At 60.8% G+C, this 20,404-nt stretch overlaps 7 protein-coding genes across 7 annotated transcripts; 2 read left to right on the forward strand and 5 right to left on the reverse strand.

Annotated features, from left to right (window-relative positions):
- Window positions 1-366: 366 nt before the first annotated feature.
- On the forward strand, window positions 367-1,477 carry COLE_05211 (uncharacterized protein; the record flags this gene model as incomplete). Its single annotated transcript, XM_018419923.2, has 2 exons — window positions 367-603; window positions 1,100-1,477. 2 exons carry the CDS (start codon window positions 367-369, stop codon window positions 1,475-1,477), a joined length of 615 nt encoding a protein of 204 aa, XP_018275143.1.
- An 804-nt stretch (window positions 1,478-2,281) lies between these two features.
- Window positions 2,282-4,568, reverse strand: COLE_05212 (uncharacterized protein; the record flags this gene model as incomplete). The annotated part of the gene is made up of 4 exons (XM_018424580.2): window positions 2,282-2,959; window positions 3,234-3,533; window positions 3,804-3,993; window positions 4,366-4,568. The coding sequence occupies 4 exons, from the start codon at window positions 4,566-4,568 to the stop codon at window positions 2,282-2,284; spliced, it is 1,371 nt and encodes a 456-aa protein (XP_018275142.1).
- Window positions 4,569-6,404: 1,836 nt separating this feature from the next.
- COLE_05213 (uncharacterized protein) lies at window positions 6,405-8,559 on the reverse strand (the record flags this gene model as incomplete). The annotated part of the gene is made up of 3 exons (XM_018424579.2): window positions 6,405-8,023; window positions 8,136-8,352; window positions 8,410-8,559. 3 exons carry the CDS (start codon window positions 8,557-8,559, stop codon window positions 6,405-6,407), a joined length of 1,986 nt encoding a protein of 661 aa, XP_018275141.1.
- A 1,472-nt stretch (window positions 8,560-10,031) lies between these two features.
- COLE_05214 (uncharacterized protein) lies at window positions 10,032-10,637 on the reverse strand (the record flags this gene model as incomplete). The annotated part of the gene is made up of 1 exon (XM_018427051.2): window positions 10,032-10,637. One exon carries the CDS (start codon window positions 10,635-10,637, stop codon window positions 10,032-10,034), a length of 606 nt encoding a protein of 201 aa, XP_018274932.1.
- Window positions 10,638-11,874: 1,237 nt separating this feature from the next.
- Window positions 11,875-12,447, reverse strand: COLE_05215 (uncharacterized protein; the record flags this gene model as incomplete). Its single annotated transcript, XM_018427046.2, has 1 exon — window positions 11,875-12,447. One exon carries the CDS (start codon window positions 12,445-12,447, stop codon window positions 11,875-11,877), a length of 573 nt encoding a protein of 190 aa, XP_018274933.1.
- Window positions 12,448-12,881: 434 nt separating this feature from the next.
- COLE_05216 (uncharacterized protein) lies at window positions 12,882-14,495 on the reverse strand (the record flags this gene model as incomplete). Its single annotated transcript, XM_018424666.2, has 1 exon — window positions 12,882-14,495. The coding sequence occupies one exon, from the start codon at window positions 14,493-14,495 to the stop codon at window positions 12,882-12,884; it is 1,614 nt and encodes a 537-aa protein (XP_018274934.1).
- Window positions 14,496-18,321: 3,826 nt separating this feature from the next.
- Window positions 18,322-19,888, forward strand: COLE_05217 (uncharacterized protein; the record flags this gene model as incomplete). The annotated part of the gene is made up of 3 exons (XM_018427090.2): window positions 18,322-18,359; window positions 18,420-18,687; window positions 18,740-19,888. 3 exons carry the CDS (start codon window positions 18,322-18,324, stop codon window positions 19,886-19,888), a joined length of 1,455 nt encoding a protein of 484 aa, XP_018274935.1.
- Window positions 19,889-20,404: the final 516 nt, after the last annotated feature.

Here is a 20,404-nt window from a genome sequence, read left to right on the forward strand (position 1 = left end):
CGGCCGTCTTTCCTTTCCCATCAGACTCGGTATGGATCTGAAATGAGATGCGGCGTCCTGTTTAGTGGCTTGATGGGTGGCGAAAGTCTAAGTCTGGACCGGTCGGGCCGCTCCGAATCCCACGCCGCCTGCATCTGCCCCCGTTATTGACCTCCGCACCATCACTTTGACATCTTGCACTTGCATCTTCCATCACTCTCTCTTCTCGTTTCCTCCTCCCTCCTCTACTCCTCCTTCTTCCATCTCTCCTCGTCGTCGCAGCGGCAGCGCAGGCCATCAGTCCGAGCCATCCTTTCATCGCCTCCGCCGTAGGGGTAGGCTCTCCTCACACCCAACCAACTCGTACCCCGTCCGCATCTGATCACCATGACGGCGCTATCTCCGCCGCCGCGGCACGACTTTTTTCAGACGCCCAGCAGTCTCACTGTTTCCCTCTACGTCAAGGGATATGCTGGCACACCCGTCTCCGTCTGCTATCACACGCACCACATCGACGTGTCGCTACCAGCAATTCCTGGATCGGAGGCGAGGGAGTTCAGTCTGGGGCCGCTGGCCGGCGCAATCATCCCCGGCGAGTGCTCGGAGCGCGTTCTTAGTACCAAAGTGAGTGGAGCTGTCCCGTCCGACCTATCTGCAGCACTTTCGGCGGTGCTCGGACTGCTCTTGAATTGCACATTGCCACCGTCCCTACGCTAGCTGGGCCGAGGCCGATCGGCAGGCACTAGCTCGCGCGACACCACCGCTCATCGCGCTCGCCGCCGCCTCTCCGTCCCTCCGTTGTGCTTCTCGCCTTTTCCTCCCACGAACCCCCAAACTCCTCTCCAGCTGCAGCACGAGGACTTGCTGGCGCCCGCTCTCTTCGCTATCTTCCGCGTTCGCGTGCATGTGCCAGGGGAAGCGGTGCTAGATGCCGACCTACCCCATGCGTTTCGCCGTCCACCCTCGATTCCAATCCCCTATCAGTTGCGGGGCCGCCCCGTTCTGCTTTGCATCATCGGATGATCCCACGGCCTTGTGCCCTTCTTGCAATGCTTCTGGTGTCCTATCCTGTCTCCTGCCTCCCTGTCCTTGAGCGCTCGTCGACGGATTCTGACGCCAGATCGAGCTGCGCCTGCTCAAAGACCAGCCCGGCATCACCTGGCCGGCGCTGTTCGCGACCTCGCCCGTCGACCCATCAGCAGCGCGGGCATACACCTCTCCGCCGCCCGCGCCGCCCGTGTCCCTCCCCTCTCCCTTGACGGCCCGCACGCGGCCAGAGGCCAAGCCCAAGAAGAACTGGGACGCCGTGCTCTCCGAGCTCGACGACGAGCGGGAACCGGCTGGGGACGCCGGCGGTGATGCGGCGCTGCAGAAGCTCTTCGCGGGCATCTACGCCAACGCCGACGCCGACACGCGCCGCGCCATGATCAAGAGCTTCACCGAGAGCGGCGGGACGGCGCTCAGCACAGACTGGAGCTCCGTCGGCAAGGGTGAGTGACCTGGCGCCACAGCGGCAGCGTGAGACATGCCATGTGCGGCACGTGCATCTGATCGCTCCCCTTGTGGCGCTCGCATCATCGGGACCGCGCAGCGGCCGTTCTCGGTCCGGCCAGCCGCTGACAGATAGAGAAGGTGCCCGTCCGGCCCCCGGACGGCATGTACGAAATGAAGATGTAGATCACCACGAGCACGCGGCGCGGCCGCCCAGTTATGCAACTAGCATCTTACAGCTGTGAGGGGCTGGGGGGAGGAGAGGTGCTTGCTGGGAGAGCGGAATGAGACACGGCGCATTGGGCGAAGCATCGCCAATGGGCGTGGCGGAGATAAACCGTCTGCATGACGTGTGGGAGCTCCGAGGACATCTGGACCGGACCTGGGCCAGGCCTGCTCGCTGCCCGTGCCGTGCGTGCCAGGCTGACGACCCGTAGACGGATTCGGCAACCCAAAGTTCGTCTTCCGAGCATTCTCAGCCCACCGGAGTTACCCGCGCGGCATGTCTTTGACCCGGTCGAGCTGGCCCCGCCCCGTTTCAAATTATGGTAGCATGGACGGTGATGCATGCTGATGACGAACTGTACATGAATGGCGGTCAACGTAGCCTGTTACATGGATAAGGAAAGATGTGTTACTCGATGGCCGTGTGCTGATGTTGAACGCACCTGCCGGCGCCCTCTCCCCTCCCTCACCTCCTCTGCTAGCCTGCCGCTGCCGCTGCCGTTCTCTTCCCCGTCGTCGCAATAGATGGGGTAGAGACAAGGCAGCAGCAGGGCGACGAGCATATCCTCCACCTGCATACCGCCCCTCACTTGGGCTGAACCCAGAGGCCGTTGTTGCGCTCAAACACCCGGAAGCCCGACTCTTCGTGCACGGACGGGCAGTCGCCCCATCCGCCGAGGCAGGCAACAAGGTAGCGCTTCGAGCCGCAGCACATCGGGGCAATGTCGCCCATGCCCCACAGCTCGGGAAGGCTGAGCTCCTCAACTGATACGCTGGCAAACGCTCTGCGCACTCCCTCAGAGACCTCTTCGGGCGACATGGGTGCGCCGGGCGCGGGGAAGATGGTCGGCGGGTGGCGTGCCTTGTGTGCGAGTCTGTGGGGGTGTGCGCTCTCGCTCGCACCGAGCATGAATGGAAGATCAACCGTGCGGACGCTGCGAGGAGAGCGCATGGGTACACCAGTCGCCAGACGGAAGACGGCCGTCTGCGTCGCATAGATGGGCCTAGGTTCCTCGCCGTCCTTGGCTGGGTAGAACGAAGGCTTGTTGGAGATACCAACACCGCTGACCTCGACAGTGTAGCCCCAGTCAGCCGCTGCCGACTCGGCCCAGTTGCGGAACTCCTCGGCGGTCATCTCGCATTTATGGTCCGAGTGACGGAAGACACGGTCAGTGCGCCCAGTCGGGTCAACAAAGCCGCGCTTGCCACAGCCGTCGTGGTGGTCGTCGTGGTGATTGGGGAACTTGGAGTTGAAGTCAAAGTTCTGCCGTTAGCGCGAGTCACCGAAGTGCTCTCGGATCGTTGTCGGAGGAACGCTGCTTGGCGAGAATCGCCGAGAATGGCCAACCGGTGGGCAGTGGCGTCGAGCCAGGGCATGATTGAGTTGCGCACGGGACAGTCGCGATGAGATGCGGGAGCCACAATGCGGACTTCGCCGCTTGTGAGCGACAATGCACCATTTCTTGCAGTCCCAGAACACATCAATAACCGTGACGGCCGAGCACGACATTCTCGCTCGGACACAGGGTGGGACTTACCGGAGTGCTGACTAGAAGCAGTTTGGGGCGGTAGGTTCCCATCGTTACGACGCCAAAGCGGGAGAGGAGGTTCGGCTCGAGGTGCTCGATGACCTCGAGGGCCACGATAGCCTCGTAGCCCTCGAGTCTGGAGTTGTAGAGCTCAATGTTGCCAAGCCATAGTTCTGTGTCAAGAGGCTCCCATCGAGGACTGGAAGGGGCGGGATTGCGAATAGCGCTCGCCTCAGCTTGAGGGGGCACCGCCAGAGTTTGCAACGCTGAGGACATGACCGCAGGGTCAATGTCCACTCCTACCAGGCGCTGGCGTCAGCCACGATCGAGAGCAAAAAAGAAAGGTAGAGAGGCTCGAGCACGATCAATGTCAGAAGTGGTAGCCAGTTGAACCGCACAGGCCAGGGGAGCCTGCCGGTGTCACCTGCTAGATGTCGCCTATCATTTTGCGACATTGTCCACGAGTTGTTTCTCCGAACTCGAACTCGAGCTCGAGCTCGAGCAGATGAGCTCCGCACGAGCACTGGATGGCGCGAGCTCGATGAGAAGGCTCAAGCGAGATTGATCTCAGGTACTCACGCGGATGAAGAGCTCCTTGCCGTCCGGAATGCTACCGTCGTCACCGCGGATGGGCTTCTCGGCGATCGTGCTTGGGGGCATGACAAGCGTCTGGAGGAGCGAGCCCGGTCCGCACCCAATGTCCATCACGGAGCGGACGCTCTCCTTGCGAAGCACCTCGAGCGCCCAGTGCCGCCGCTGCATCCATAGTCTGCGAGTCAGCGCGGGGTGCTAGAGAGTGGGGACCCATGAATGACTGGGCAACCGATCAGGGGGCGAAGAGCCGTGTGTATGGTACCTGGCGATCGCAAGACAGAGTCGGTCGGCCGACATAGCCGCGAGCCGGATGGATGAAGGTGCGGCACAGTGTGTGTTGGTGGCCAACTCCAGCGCAACGCCGCAGCGCCGTGGCGCCTCAGCAGTTTGCACTGCGGATTGCGCCTCGCACTGCCCGACGCAGCGGGCATGCGAGCATAGTAGTTGCGGGGCCATGTCTTTCGGGTACCGGATCCGATGGATTTTCACGGCAACAGCGCCATGCGGCGAGCACGCGCGCACTGAACAGCCGCAGGAGAAGACTCACTCTGGACTGAAGGTGACGCCAGTAAAGTCGCTGGCCTCGATTTGGGAGACTTCGACCTTGGAGTCGTCTTCAGGTGGAAGAGTGCCGGGAGAAATGAGGGGCGGCGAGGAAGGGGAAGGAGAGCGCTCGCGCGGGCCGTCTGCCCCGAGAGCAGACACACGGGCCGCGCGACCGGCGGCGAGGGGGGCGGCGGTGGTTGCCATGGGGTGAAGCTGGATGATGGTGTGGATAGGTGGTAAGGTGGGCCGGGAGGTCGAAGTGGGCGCGAATGAGCGTGGCCACCTGCTGCCGAGCGGGACGGGATCGGCTTTTAAGAGAAGAAAGGCGTTGATTTGGGAGGGGCTGGCGCGTGTTTGACGAGGCGAGGATGGGGAGGAGGGATTGAAGAGACGGGATGGAGATGGAGAGGATGGAGAAGAGGGGACGGGAGAAGAGAAGAGGGGGAGAGAGGGAGAGTGGAAGAGAGAGAAGAGGATGTCGACGATGTTGAAGAGTGCTTGTCCACCATCTCGAGTGTGCTTGGGCCTGGACGCCTCGAGGGAGCCCAAGGCAGGGAGGGGACGGGGACTAGACCAATCTCCTTACCCGACCCAGCAAATAATACCAAACCCCCTCTCTATTTCATCCCCCTCCATCCCATGCCTCAGTCCGTCTGCCTCATCATAGTCACTCCGCATACTGCAGTCGTCTCACTCTCGGCAGGCAGGTAGCAGATCACATTGTCTCGCCGTTCGGGTCCTCTATTCTCCCACCACGTCGGGCATGGATGGCTTTCATATCTCAGAGCTGTCGCTGAGCGCTCACGATGCTTCGGAGGCATGTCGCCGATCGCCGAATTCAGGCTTCGGGAGCACATTTCCAACGCCGCTCCCCAGCCTCCCAAGCCTCCCATTGCATTGCCTCGAACGCTCCAATCGCTTCCTCGCTCTTACTGCATACCGTGATGGCGTGCGCGTACCGTCCCCAGTCACGCTGTGAATAGCTGGCGGTGTAGCCCTCCGGTCCACATGTAGCAGGAGGGGCCCATGTCCAGACGCCCCCCGACGCCTCGACAATGGTAACACGGTGAATTGCCTGCACTGCGCACGAGGGATACACGGTGTCGAGCGGGCATACGCGGGCATACGATGGCCCGGCCCGGGATGCATGATGCATGCTTTCGCACGTGGTCGGATCTCTGCGAGCGGCGATCTTGACGATGGTACGCTGGGGTACTGGAAGCGCTTGGCAGAGTGGCAGTTGGCAGTTTAATACAGTTGGGCGTCAGCAGCGCCGCGGTATGCAAGACAAGCGGCGAACTCGCCGCCTGCGGCGAATGTCCGATACGAGTGGGGGACAGTAGTCATCTACCGAGCTGGGGCAAATATTACATCCAATCAATGTTACACGGTGTGTGCAGTACGCAAACATCGGACAGACGGCTCTGGGTAAAAATCAACAAGATCGGGGTGCTCACGCTCCCCCACGTCCCCCCCCCCCCCCCCCCCCAATCCGGGTATGGTTGACAAGCTGCCGCTTGTGCCTTTCCTCATACCGAACATTACGAGTAAAGACTTGTGATCATGCCGGAGCAATCAGCAGACCCAATAGCCGCCGAAAGAGGTCATGCGCTTGCAGCAAGGTACGGCGGAATTACATGCCACCCGCTGATGTCGGTGGCGGATGACGTTCCGATCGACCACATGCTTTGGCGCAAAGGTTGGAAGAGGTCATGGAAGCTTGTGCGTGAGAGTTGCATCTGACCATCTGAGATTGAGGTGCAGCTTAAAGTGGGCAGCCGACAGCTGCGGACAGCTCGAACATAGGGTAACAAGACACGCAATCTGGGCTAAAGAAAGAACACCAGCACCGCTCTCCCTCGCTCGTTGTCGCCCTCACCGTGACCTGTCGAAAATGTCCATTCTAATTACAAGCTTTATACTGCGCATTGGGTGAGGGTGTCAATGCAGTGGGTTTGTACGACAACGGAAGGGGGGGGAGGGGGGGGGGGGGAGGCTATGCTAACGGGACAATTGTTCTACTCTAAGTGTCCGTGTTTACTAGAGCAGGACGGCGGGGACCATGAGGGTCAGGATAGTGACGATACCGGGGAGGGCAAGGGTGACGAGACCAGCCGAAGAGGGAGGAGCGTCGCTCTTCACGTTGGTGCTGCCAGTGTTGGCATTGTCGGATTCGGGGTTGTTGTTGACCTCGGGCTGAGGGAGGGGAACGGTCTGCGAACCGGGAAGCTCAGCGTTGGCGGTAGTAGGCTGCTCGCCAAGCTGGCCGTTGCCAACCATGACCATCTCGCCCTGCGAAGGGACGCCATCAACGAGGACGAAGGCGAGCGCTGGGCCTGGCTGGAAGAGGTTAGGGCCGTTGGTACCTGGTAGCTGCGAAACGTGGATGGTTGCGGTCTGTGTCGCCTCGTCAAAGGTGTACGACGTGTCAAGGAAGATCTGGCGCTGGCCAAACCCGAGGGCGTGGGTGTGGAATCCACCGCGGATGAGGGTCACGCGAGTGGTGTTGGCAGATGCGGCGCTGACGGTGCCGTTCAATGTGATGTTGAAGTAGTCGCCGCCATAGGTGAAGGTCTCGGGCAAGCCAGTGAAAGTGGGACGCGGCTCATTGTAGTACGATGGGTACCACCGCTCAATGTCAGTGCGCGACCGCCACTGCTTGTTGGTAAAGTCCTTGTTGGGGTTGGAGCCCGAGATGAGGATGGACGAGTCAGGGAGGAGGATCGCAGTCGAGTGGTACATGCGCTCGTTGGGAGATGCCTCGAGACCAGTACGGTCCCAGCGCTGACCTGGCTGGTTGAAGGGGCGGTAGATGGCCGGGGTGTAGAGTGGATCCTGGCCGTACGACTCGCCTACCGAGTAGTTGAAGTCACCGTAGCCAGCAGTGCCCATGGCAACACCGTTGCCCATCCAAATGTTACCATCGGGCATGAGAACGAATTCACCCATGGAACGACCCTCAAACATCCAGTCGTCCTGCTCGTAGCGGGGGTTGGCGGAGCCCTCAGGGGTGATGCGGTAGCACGAGTTGTCGGCCTGAACCGCAGTCACGTTGTAACCGGGGCCGACGTCATCTCCCCATCGCTCAGTAGCGGAGCCTCCGCAGAAGAGGAGAGTGGGCTGCCAGCCGTTTGCCGAGCTGAGAGGAAGCATGACAGTGGCAGCCGATGCAGGGTAGACACGCGTGGCGATGGGCATGTCAGGAAGGTTTGTCGTCTCGCGGGTCTTGTAGTCGTAGATGATAGTCTTACGAGCTGCCTGCATGAATAGCTTGCCAGAAGGCAGAAGCCAAGTGAGGGGGTAAAGGTTGACGGGAAGGGTGTCGGACAAGAACTGGAGGTTGATGGCTCCCTGGTTGTCTGGTGGGAAGAACTCGTACGTCGGGTTGTCCTGCACAGCAGTGTTGACATAGCCGCCGTTCTTGTCACCGCCAATGACAATAAGAGTTCCATCTGGCAAGGTCTCAACGGTTGGATACCAGCGCTTGCCAGTCATCTGAAGGTAGCCACCAGTGTCCTGGTTAATGTCCAGAGTCTGGGCGCCCTGGATGTATTCGCATTTTTCGTCGTCGCATGGGTTGAGTATGCGGATGGCAGTGCCACCAGTCATGGTCTTGTATGCAGCGAGCTCGTTGGTGGCGACACCGTCGGTGGTTACGGCTGTGGTTGTCAGAGAGAGGGAGAGAGAGAACGACCTCGCATACCGCCAAGCCAATTGACCCCATGTCACAGGCACGGCGTTACACTTCCAGGAGAAGCAAGCAGTACTCACGCTGGTTACCGCCAAAGACTGCCCACGTCCCGTTGCCAAGAACAGCACCGCCGGCGCAAAAGGTGTTCGAGTAGACGTCCATGGGGCGGACCTTTTGGGTGTTAATGTCGTACTCGACGGCCCAGGCTGGGTGGGAGCCATAGCGGCCGTCAATGGTGGTGGGGTTGTTTTCGGTCTTGTCGAGGATGTACACCTTGTTCTTGGTGCCGAGGAACATCTGTGCATGTGTGAGCACGGACTGATTATGACAGAAGCAGGGGAGACAAAGACATACCATCTGTGCCGAGATGCCAGCGTCGCCAGCTGGCTGAAAGCCGTTGGGCTTGGGGATGGGCGACTGTCGTGTCTGCCGCTTCTCAAAGCTGGGCCTAGCGGTGGCGAGTGCTGGGAGAAGAGCCCAGAGGGCAAGAGAGGAGGCGAGCATGGTGTATGTGTCGCCGGGGAGTGAGGGATGTAGTTGCAATGAAACGAATGACTTGTGTTGTGGCTGCTACTTGGTATATTGTGGATACACTGTACGAGTTAGGAGAAGCAAGCGAGAGCAAAGAAGCGAAAGAGGGCGTGATTGTGATGAGGAGGATGATGGAGAATGGGTGCAATGGAAGGAGGAGAACTGGGGGACGGGCGGCGTACGAGGCCCCAGACATGCCAGTCACTAAACAGTCACAAAAGAGGGGGGCGTTGGTCGGACGATCCATGTTGGGTCGCGTTGTGGGTGCTTGTGAGGGAGAGAATGCATGCCAGCTTCATGTGGCCCTCGTTGCATAGCTTCCAATGATCCAATGCGCCAATGCCAATGGCCAAGCGAGCGCCACTAGAGCCACACTCACATTAGAGAGCTTGGTCAGGGGGATGACAGGCTGCGGAAGGCGGGGTTGTTGGAATGACGTTCGGGGGGGTTTGCAGTGTGGGTGGGGGGTGGGGGGGGGGGGGAAGTGAGAGCCGCGGGAGGGGGGTCGTCTCGTTGTGACGAAGATGGAGTAGTGGATGGTGGTGATGGGAGTGGGAAGAGTGATGGACAAGTGTTAAGAGATGAAGAGGAGGAGGAGGGGGGGGGGGGGGGAGAAGGGAAGGAAGGGGGAGGAAGATGGATGGATGGATGGATGGAGAGAGGAGGGTGGGAGGATGGAGGGATGTGTGGTTCACAAGATGCAGGGCAGGGTGGACGCAGGGTGAAGGGTTGTTGTACGGTGAGGATAATCTGGCGATCAGACAATCAGGCAATCACGGCCTCGTCTCCCCTTCTTGGCTGCGGTGCCTTGTACAATTACACAAGCAGTCGTCGTTGATGGATTATTTTATTGTTTTTGCATGCGTACATGCGTACAAGCGAACAAGCAGAGAGAGTTGACTGGCCAAATGCATGCAAGTCAGGGTCTCGAGTATCATCATCTTGTCTCTCTCCCACCTGCCACAACACTTGCCACCACCATACCGACGGACGCACCGCCACTCGGCATCCCCTGCATCTTTCCCTGTCCCTGCCCCCTGACGTAGTCGCAGCCTTTGCTCCCGTCCAAAATAAACTGCCGCCGGCTGCCTATCCGATAATAGCCCCTCTACCCCCGTTGATTGCGGATTGCGTTCCATCTTGCCATCTTGGCGACTCGCCATGCCACTCCGCTCGCCCTCGTCCGCACTCGGCTTCACGCACTTGATTGAATATGATACTTTTCGTGCTGGACACGAGGCTGCGGATCCAAGCTACCAGTTTGCTATTCTTTCATTCGCCCTCGCTGCTCTGTGGATCTGTGTCAAGACAAGCTGACGGCGGCGCCTGCGGCACACCACCCAAGTCCCGGCCCGCGGCCCGCGGCCTGCACCCCCCCGGGCCATTCTCTCACATGCCATGCGAAACAGGTACGACACCGGCACATTCGGAACACGGCCCACGGCTCACACGGCACCACCCAAACTCAATTCGGACCCGAGCAGGAGCCGCCAACGCGGTCGCGCGCGGTCGCGTCTGCAGAGCTGCAGCGCTGCACAATGCACAACAAGACGCTCGTTGCTGTGTAAAGCTGCAGATGGAACTGCGCGTCGTGGCGCATGACACCGATCACGCAGCGCGGTTGCGGCGCTTCTGGACGCGCAGTGCAGCCCAAAGCCCGGAATAGACATGCCCTCTTGTCGAGTCACTTGTCGGCGTCGGCTTGCTCGGCTCCTCCCAATCACGCCAATCACACGCACACGAAAGCGCTGTGCCGAGCTGCGCGTCTTTTCGCGTCCCCCGGATCCCCTGCACACGGCAAACCCGGACACTCTAACGGTGCGCAGGGTCCAGATGTCCGGACACCCTGCGTGCATCGCCTCCGCCTCCGCCTCCGCTCCTCCGCCCCTCCGCTGGAGGGGGACAAAGAAACTGGATAAACGCATGCAAACAATCATGCTTGATCTCGGCATGCTCGCAAGCATCGCCCGCCTCGCTGTGTGTACGCGACGGCCGAGGCACGCGAGCATTTCGCGACCATGTTGTTTGGCGCGGTCTGTCCGTTGATCCATGATCCACCTGCAGCCAGCTAGGAACAGATCGACAGTTGTGCGCTTCCGTCCCCACCCTACAAGCTTTGGAGCCGCACACGGCGTGCGCACTCGTCACCCCGTTCCTATGCCGACGGATCGACGGGGCGTACGGAGACAAGTATGTGGCGACAGCCACGGATCGTGCCCTGCCCAGCCGCACAGCTGGCTGGTGGCTCGGAGACAAGAACTGGGTGGTGCACGTCCTCCATGAAGCTGGTCTCATCGCGGCCTTCTAAAGCTGCTCGGACCGGCACACCTGGGAAACAAAGCTGCGTTGGCGGTCCGCACATGCTCGCTGGGCCTCTTTCGCATCGTGGAGCCGAAGGGTCCGACAGCCATCTCGCACCCCGTCGTCGTGGTCTCAAAAATCTGCCGCGTTCTCCGCTGCAGATGCTCTCTGCAATCATCGAGCAGCTCACATGAACATCAAAAAATGAGCTGTCGACGCTGCGGGTTTGTACGCACCCCACCCCAACTTCTTCATCAGCACCCTTGGCCAAGCGGTAAGGCGTGGTCTTCCGGTTTGTGCTCTAACCAGCGCGGATTTGGATCTGGCCAAGATCGTCGGTTCGATCCCGGCAGGGTGCTGTTTTTGTCATTTCGGCTACATCGCGCCAGCAGCTGGCCATATATGCACCCCAGTTCAGGAGAGCGTCTTCGATGGCGAGCGGGCTGTGAATGCACGAATGCTCCTCCTTCTGATATCATGACTGCGGAGTGCCCATCGACTCCTCGGAGAAGCGTTAGTGAGGGTGGCAGAAAAGCAGAAATTGTGGGAAATTGCCAAAAATAATGACTCAGCCCTGGTGTGCGGAAGCCAAAAGATTGAGCTGCTAGCAACTCTCGACGAAGACATGATTCGAACATGCGCTCCCGAAGGAAGTTGATCGAGGATTAATTCGAGTCAACCGCGTTAACCACTCCGCCACTTCGCCTTGGGGATAAGGAGTTTTGGTTGGCACAAGTCCCGCGCCGCCGACTACATTTTGCAAACTGAGGTGTACGTGCTGCACTCTTTTCCTCTGAGGCGCAGCGTGCCGCGCTTTAGATAGCAAGGGATCTTCGTCAATGCTCCGTGGATGCGTGCCAGGACTGCCACAGTACCCCGCAAGCCGCCGTTGTGGACGAGGTACATGTATCTCCGAGGAGTGCACAACAGGTACAGAACGAAGCAGGGTTGTGTCGTTAGGCGAGTGAGTACGAAGCAAACGTCGTGTCAGACGTTGGGTGAGTGTATACATGGACCGTTACGAAGTAGTGGCAGAACAGTGCAGTAAAGGGCAGGCGTAGTGGGGTGTGTTACGATGCGCGTGGCCTCCTTCTGTATGACGCGGCACCGTCGTGGCACAATCCGGCGAGCCGCGGCGAACACGTCGCGCGGACGCTCGCCGCCGCCTCCGTGTGCCGTCCGCGCTCGCCGAGGCCTGACAGACCAATATGCGGTATCGTGAGCTGGCGAAAGACTCCTCCGTCCCGATCCCAAGAGGGGAATGGAAAGAAGTCGACGGACTGATGCCGTGCCTTCATTTGACATCAGCCGAGCAACGTCGCACACCAATGGACGGCGAAGCCGTCGTCCTGTGCTCGCAGCCTGCGGCGCCCAAGCGCAGAGCCGCGCCCCGTGCAAATGGATCGTGCTTAACTGCACTGTTCCTTCGCCGTGGAAATCATCCGCCACCCATCGCGCGCCGACGCCGTTTCCTCTGCAAATCGGAGACGTACCGCCACAGGGCCAGCTGAGCACAAGATCAGCGCTGGTGGCCCATGGCAAGGAGGAATAGCATGGCATACTCGCCTTCACCCCATTGTTCCCGCGCTCGTGACCTTTGGTCGGCCCGAGCGGGAACGATGCGCACCAAGCAACCGAAGCACGATAAGAGTACACCGTCCGAACGGACGGCTTGCCGGCCGAGACGCGCCGTCCTAATCATGTGATGACTACCGGCGACGCCGCGGCGGTGCCGTCGGGACGCAGGATCATCGGGATCGGCGACACACATTTGCCACCCAACCCGCCCAGCTCCGCTGCCAAGATTCAAACGATGCATTCTACCGGTGTAACCATGAACAACAACCTGGTCTAACTAAGTCATACAACCTCCCGCGCCCTCCCTGACCAGGGGTACCGCCCGCGCCTTACTGCGTAGATGGGCCACGTCTTACTGCGCGTCCTTGATGCACGCGGCACATGTCCATGCCGGCTGTTCTGATAGTTGGTGGAGCTCACGCCTTTTCGTCGACGACCATGGCGCGGCTCGTGTTGTCGCGGCAGCGCTTGAGGAAGCGCACGAGCGGCGTGCCGCCCGTGCCGCGGAGGCCGTCGTCGTCGACGCCCGTCTTCGGCGGGGCGGTGACGGCGGGCTCGTCGGTCGCGCGGCCGAGGAGCGCGAGGACACGAGGCGAGGGCGCACGGCGCGCCTGCTGCACGATGTAGCGCGACACAACGCGCATGTGCTTGTCACGGAAGCGGCGGAGCGCGGCGAGCGCACCGTCATACGCGTCGGCCAGGTCCGGGTGCGTGTCTTGGCGCGCGAGGACGACCGAGCGCAGAGGCGTCGGGTGCGACGCCAGGTGCATCAGGAACGTCCGGTGCGGGAGCGGCATGTACTGTAGCATGCGCTGGAGGTATGTTGCCTCGACGACGCGGGGCTGGTCGGTTGGCGCCGACCCGTCCGCCGATGCCTCCGGGTGAATGGGGGTGTTGTTGAGGGTGATGGGTGCCGAATCGGGCTGGACGCCCTCACCCGAGACGGTCTGTGCGTCCTCGTCCGGGCGCGGGGCGTGGTCGACCGTAAGGAAGACATCGAAGGCATGGACCAGCGATGACTGACCGGCAGAAGGGCCAGAGAACTTGCGTCCAGCCGAAGAGCCGATACGGTTCTCGGCTTCCATGAGAAGGTTGTCATCGACGCCGAGAAAAACCCAACCGGGCGAGTTGGGGCCATCAGCATCGCCGCCCTTAAACCAGGGACGCAGGACGTGGTAGAACTCCTCAGGTTCGACTTCGGTCATCATGCGGAGGGTGATGTCGCCGACGCGGTCGATCTGCTCTGCAAGCTTGCGGAGGTACACAGTGAGGCGGCGGTAAGCGAGGTCGTCGCCAAGGAAGAGCTCGTCAAGCGACTGGCGCATAAGAGACAGAGCGGCGGCACCGGCCGCCTCGCACTCGGCCGAGACAAGCCAGAAGCCGGCCTCGGACTTGGTGTTGGTAAAGCTGCAAAGCGTCTTGACAGGCGGGTTGTCAGTCATGTTGATGCAGCGGGTAAGGTCGGCGGGCTGCACGTTCCAGAGCACCGTGTCGGCGTATGTCAGCACGGGGGGAAGGCCGACGAGGGGCGAGGTGGCAAGGAGGGGCACTGAGATCGAGGCCGGGATCTCAGTGGGCGCCGGTACAGGCGAGGGGGGCGCCGAGTGTACGTAAAAGTGGCAGAGGAATGCGAGGACCGAGTGAGCGCGGCGCAGGAGGGGCAGCGTCACAAGGCCGTCAATGTCGAGGACTGGCATGGTTGCAACAGCCGCGCGCCATGCCTCGTCTTCGGGGCGCCCCCCGCCCAGACGAACGCCCAGGCCGGGGCCCTCGCCTGAAGCGGCGGCGAGGGCATCCTCCCAGACGTCATAGGGAGCGGGAAGACGGGCGACGTTGGCGCGAGGAGGCAGGAAGCCTGTGCGGACGTCGACGTCAAAGTCGGCGGCGGCCAGAGACGCGACGTTGGGAGCGGTGCCGAGACCGGCGTGTGACTCGGTGGTGAGTGAAGTACGCTCGTCGTTGGAGAATGTGGGGGGCAGGGCCAGGAAGTGGCCGGGCGGGAGAGCAGCGGCGGAGTCTGGGCGACTCATATTGGTATCAGAGAGAGGGACAACGAGAGAAAGAGAGGAGAAGTTGTTAGCAAGAGGTCGAGAGAGGATTATGTATGTAGAAGACTGGGGAATGCGTCGGGGTACCACGGGCGCGGGGGGGGGGAGCCAGGGGGTGAAGAGGGAGACGTCGGTCGGATGCCACTTCCGATTATTGGCGTGCTCCGATCCTCTGGAAACATTTAGCTCCCGTTAATCACCCAGTCACTCCGCTCTCCACCCACCCCCACCGGACAACGGACACCGGCCCCCACCGCTTCCGATCGGAGAGAGACTGTGCTCACGTGAGGTTGGCGTGGGTGCATTATGTGTTCCTACCACATATGGCCGCGTGGCTATTTATTTGCTCCCTTGAATAAGCACGTGAGTTGTAATCAATTACACAGCATTACAGAAGAAAGTGACGTCATAACCCTGACAGACATCGGTCGCACGGATTTGCCTTGCTCCGCACAACTCTCGTCATCTCGACGCGCCACAGCGGGCCTTCTCGGGTTGCGCCCGCCTGCTTGAGCTCCTCAGACGCTCCATGCTTCATGTCCTTGTCTCCTCGGCCACCGTCGTCACAGGCATGTTCTCCCACTGCTTGATTGCAGGCACGTCCCCAATCCAATCCCAGGGAGCGCCCATTCACCTCGGTCAGGCCCGGCGTCGCACACTCGCATGCTGCACACCTGGGCAGCGTGGGCAGTGAGCATGATGCATGACAGGCAGAGGGGAGCAGCATTCCGCGGCGAGCCAAGAAGCGCACGAGACGGAGCACCGCGATCGCTCTGGCCTGCCGATCAGCCGATGGATCCCTGGGGTCCCCACCAGCTGGAGCATGGTACATTCCCTCGCGGAGCGCCGGCATCTTGAGAATACAATACCTTTTGAGATCTGACGCGTCGCTCCCGCCGAGCCCGTCGAGGACGGCTTGTCGCCCTCGATCCATTGGCGTCGCGCTTACCTGATTTCGGCGCCCCAACGAGCCCCGCGTCACCGCCGTTCTTGGCCCCGTCATGCCCCACTGTGCTCCGTTGGTTGTGATTTTTTTTTCTTATTGAGCTGTTGGGGCTTGCCTTGTGCCGTCCGCACCCTGTGTTTTGTATCTGCAGCGCCGATGATGACACTGACGTGAATGGCGCTCCGTCCTTTTTTTTTTTTTTTGTGGCTTTACTCCAGTCGACCGAGCGCACAGCGAGCTGCGAGCGACGACCAACCCGAAATCCGCGGCCCGCCTGACAGAGATCTTTATCGAATTGTTTATCGAATTGTCGATCCCTTGGCACACGGTAGAGCAGATTACGACAGCCGCGGTAAAGCATATCGCATCTCGAGCTCGGTTGAGATTGTCTTGTTGCGTGCGGCGAAATGGCAGCATGGTTGTGCCCGCGGTGCCACAGACATGGCCGGGACTTGCAGCTTGCAGGGTGGATGGAGCGAGCGGCAAATGACAAGGTGCAATCTTGAAATGATCAGCCTACACCCTGAGACCAACGTGGGTATGAGGGGCGAGGGCTTGGCGCTCCCGCGTGTTACTCCTCCGTCATATCTTCAAGTATTTCGGTGGTCGCCGGGCTTGGAGCCCTCCCGCAATCCTGCGGCTAGCCTGCGGATGACCGGCAGAACGGGAGAGAGAGAGAGAGAGAGAGCCACAAGCGAGGAGACGGGGCCGCGAGCCAAAAGTATTGTGCCTGGGAGGAGAAACGGTGTTGGTTTGCAGGTATCAGGCTTGGAGGCTGAGGACGAGGACGAGGACGAGGACGAAGACGAAGACGAGGACGAGGCGCGAGCCATGCTAAGCGAACCCCGTCTTGGCTGGCATCCAGCTGCATTTCAGGCTCTGTAGCCCCGCCCTCGGCTGGAGCCTGCCCCAGCTGCGTTTGGACCGATGCCCATGCATGCCTCCGCCAAGACACAAGAGTCCATGGCCCAAAGCTGCAGCGATGCAGAGATTGCCCATAGCCCTCTCGTGAGCACCCTCCCCCCTCGTTTGCGTCTGCCGACTTGGCAGGCATCACATGGGCCGGGGGTGTGGACCTGCTGCGGGGAGTGGGCAGGCGAAGCATATCGCACGGCGTATCAGCGTGCAGATATGGGTGTCTGGGTGTCAATGGGCTGTTGATCCCCGGAGGGCTTGGCCGACCCCACAATAGGGCCGGGACGTGCAGAATCCGAAGAGAGGCGCCATTGCAGGCGGCGTCCTGGAAGAGGAGGGAGGGGGAGAGGGGCGTTCGGAGCTCTGCCGTGTACCGTGCCGAAAGATAGCGCCAAAAGCTGGGGGAGCAGAGGCCGACAGCTAACAGCTGACAGCGCGCGTGCGGTGAGCAGCAAGTCTGTCTGATCTGGTATCGTTGCCCGACCCCTGGCCCTGGATACCGCCTCCCACTCTTTTGCTCCTTACCGCACCCACCACCTGGCTGCTGGCTGCTGGCTGCTGGCTGCTGGCTGCTGGCTGCTGGCTGCCGTACTGCCGTTGATCGCCCCGGCCGCCCCCCGCCGCCTCTCCCTCTCCTCCCGCGCCACGCGCCGTCTGTGTGATTGTGTAACGTGTGTCAGGCGCCACTCCTCACTCGCTCGGTCAATATAAACTCGCCCGCCCTCGGTCTCGCTAGCCCTCCCCCTCTTCCCCCGTCATCTATAAACACCACCACTACCTACTCTCTTTGTTCCGCGTCCATTTTGAGCCGTCGCCATGAACGACGCCTACGACAGGAAGCAACAGGCCGCCTACGACCTCGAGAAGGCCGACCCACGCTACTCGGACAACCAGACGCCGCCTAAGCACTATGAGTCGTACGGCGTGCAGCCTGTCAACGAGGACCATGAGGAGGAGACGAAGCGTTCGCTCAAGCCGCGCCAGATTTCTATGATTGCCATTGGTGGTGCCATTGGTGAGTCAAGTGTGCATGGTGCATGGGTGCAGAGGTGGCTACCGACGTTGGAGCGTGGAGCGGAGAGGCAGTGCGGAGGAGAGGTGGTGAATGTGGCGTCGAGCATGTGGGATGGCATGGGAGGTGCCGCCGGGGCAAGGGTGACAAGCGTATTGTTGAATGCGGGTGAATGTGGCAGCGGGAGAGAGCGGGCGGAGCAAACAGATCTCGCATTCACCGCCCCCCCCCCTCCCCCCCTCACGTGCTCACGTGAGCATCATCCTGTGCATCATCCATCCGTTTCCCTGCTCTCTCCCCGCCAACCTCCGTGGAGCGCTCGCTGTTCTCGGCAACTCCCTCGACGCCCAGACTCCCTTTTCGCCGCATTGGCCCGGCTTGGCTTACTACGCCAAGCCACTCCATATGGTTTTAGGCTGTTAAGGGCACAGATCTCCACACCACAATGGGGTATTCTATGCTCCGGCCGTGGCCAGTCGCTTGGGTCTGTCGGCCTCCGTTGACGCATCATCGATGCGGAGTATTCGGAGCTCGCGAAGCTCAGACCTCGGACTAGAGCCAGCCAAGACATATACTGTCGCTGCGCCCAGAACCTTGGCCGTGGTTGTGGAGGCGGTGGCGACCCTGCCGCGGTGGTTGTGTTGTTGCCCGCTCGGCCGACCTTGTGTGCGAAATTCTGCACCGAGGTTGATCGTGTGGATTTCAAGCTGGCGACTCGCTTTCCCCAGCAGTCGGACGTGCGAGACATTGCGCACTCCATGCCACCCCTGCTGCCGGCTGCTGCCGGCTGTGTGCACGATGGACTCGTTGGAGCGGCCGAGCTCTAGCCCTTACCACTGAACCCCACTAACAACCCAGGAACTGGTCTCGTTATCGGCTCGGGCAGCTCGCTTGCGAACTCGGGGCCGGCGTCGGTCTTCATCGCCTATGTGATCATGGGCCTCGTGTGTTTCTCGGTCCTGCTGTCCCTTGGGTGAGTTCTGTTGACGTTGAGGGCCCGTCCCCCGCACCGCCGCCCACGCTGACATGACAGTGAGATGTCGACCAAGTTCCCCTCCAAGAAGGGTTTCGCTGGTCACGCCACTCGCTGCGTCGACCCCGCCTTCGGCTTCTGCACTGCCCTCGTCTACCTCTGCAAGTACCTCATTCTTTCGCCCAACCAGATTGTCGCTGGTTCGCTGGTTATCCGTTTCTGGAACGCCCAGGTCAACTCTGCGGCCTGGGTCTCGATCATGATTGCCTTTGTTGTGGCTATCAACTGCCTCGGAATCAAGTGGTTCGGAGAGGTTGAATTCTGGCTCGTGAGTTGCGCCAAGGCCAGCAGCGACAACGCGTGCACCGCTAACCTGATAGTCGTTCATCAAGATCTTGACTCTTACCGGTCTGATCCTCCTTTCGCTCATTATCGACCTTGGCGGTGTACCCGGCCAGGAGCGCATCGGCTTCCGCTACTGGAAGAACGGCAAGGCGTTCCTTCCCTACAAGAGCGACGTCCTCGGCACCGGCAGCTTCGGCAAGTTTGCAGGCTTTATCAACGCCCTCGTCCTCGCCCTCTTCGCCTACATGGGCACTGAGCTGATCGGTGTCACCGTCGGCGAGGCCAAGAACCCGCGCAAGACGGTGCCCTCGGCCATCAAGAAGACGTTCTACCGTATCCTCTTCTTCTACATCATCCTCATCCTGCTCGTGGGTATGATTGTGGACCCCACCGGCCCCGAGCTCGCCGCCGCCAAGGCCAAGGGCACTGCCGGCGGTGCCTCTGCCTCCCCCTTTGTCGTTGCCATCAAGGAGGCCAACATCAAGGCCCTCCCCTCGATCCTCAACGCCTGTATCCTCCTCTTCACCTTCTCGGCCGCCAACTCGGACCAGTACATTGCTTCGCGCACGCTCTACGGCATGGCCAAGGACGGCCACGCGCCCAAGATCTTTGCCAAGTGCACGGCGCGCGGTGTCCCCTGGGTGGCGTTCGCCTTCACCGCCTGCTTCATGGGCCTCGCGTTCCTCGTCGCCGACCAGAACGCGTACTCGGTCTTCATCTACTTTACGCAGTCGGTGACGATCTGCGGTGCGCTGTCGTGGATCTCGATCCTTGCATCCCACATCGCCATGATGAAGGGCATGCGCGCGCAAGGCATCTCGCGCGACACGCTGCCCTACAAGGCGCCGTTCCAGCCCTACCTCTCGTACTTTGCGCTGTGCTTCACCGTCGTCCTCACGATCTTCAAGGGGTTCGACGCGTTCATCCACTCGCCCAACGCCGCCAAGAACAAGAAGTGGGACTACAAGTCGTTCATCACCCACTACATCGCCGTGCCCGTCTACGTCTTCGGATACCTCGGCTACAAGTTCTACCACAAGACCAAGTGGGTCAAGCTCGACGAGATGGACCTCGACTCGGGCTCGCGCGAGTTCGACGACATTGTCGTCGACGACGAAGAGGAGGCGTACTATGCCAGCCTGTCCTTCTGGGGCAAGCTCAAGTGGCAGCTCCTCAACTGGTAATCGACACGAATAGTTTTAACGAGAGTAGTCTGTAGGTCGGGCGGCTGTCTCGATGTAGAATCATAATTGCACAGCGCACAAGGCGGAATGTCTGATACGGCTGGGCATCCTGGGTATCTCTCAGGTGTGCGCGCCCAGGCGCTGGGTCAGAACGTCCCACACTCGGATCGCCGACCCGCGTGATGCAAGGCCAGGGCTTCCCGGATCCCGGAGCGGACAGCCATGACTCAGACATATCCAACAAGCGGGCGGGAGCGCCGACAGGGCCTAGCTCTACCTCGCCGCGTTGTCGTCCGCTCCACGTCCCCTCTCGCAGAAGTAGCACTCGGCCTGGCCCCCTCCATTCCGGCCAGAACGTCACGCGAACCTTGGACTCTGGTTCCAGCGGGCTGATGAAAGTTGCCCGACCTTGTTGGGATGGGCAATACGAGGTCAGCTGTATTCTGGATTTGTGGACAGCTGGATCACGCACCGTCGCTCGGCTGCTCTGCTCGGCATGCCGATAGTAGGCACGCG

Source organism: Cutaneotrichosporon oleaginosum (genome assembly GCF_008065305.1).
Source record: "Cutaneotrichosporon oleaginosum strain ATCC 20508 chromosome Unknown ATCC20508_contig04, whole genome shotgun sequence".
Lineage (NCBI taxonomy): Eukaryota > Fungi > Basidiomycota > Tremellomycetes > Trichosporonales > Trichosporonaceae > Cutaneotrichosporon > Cutaneotrichosporon oleaginosum.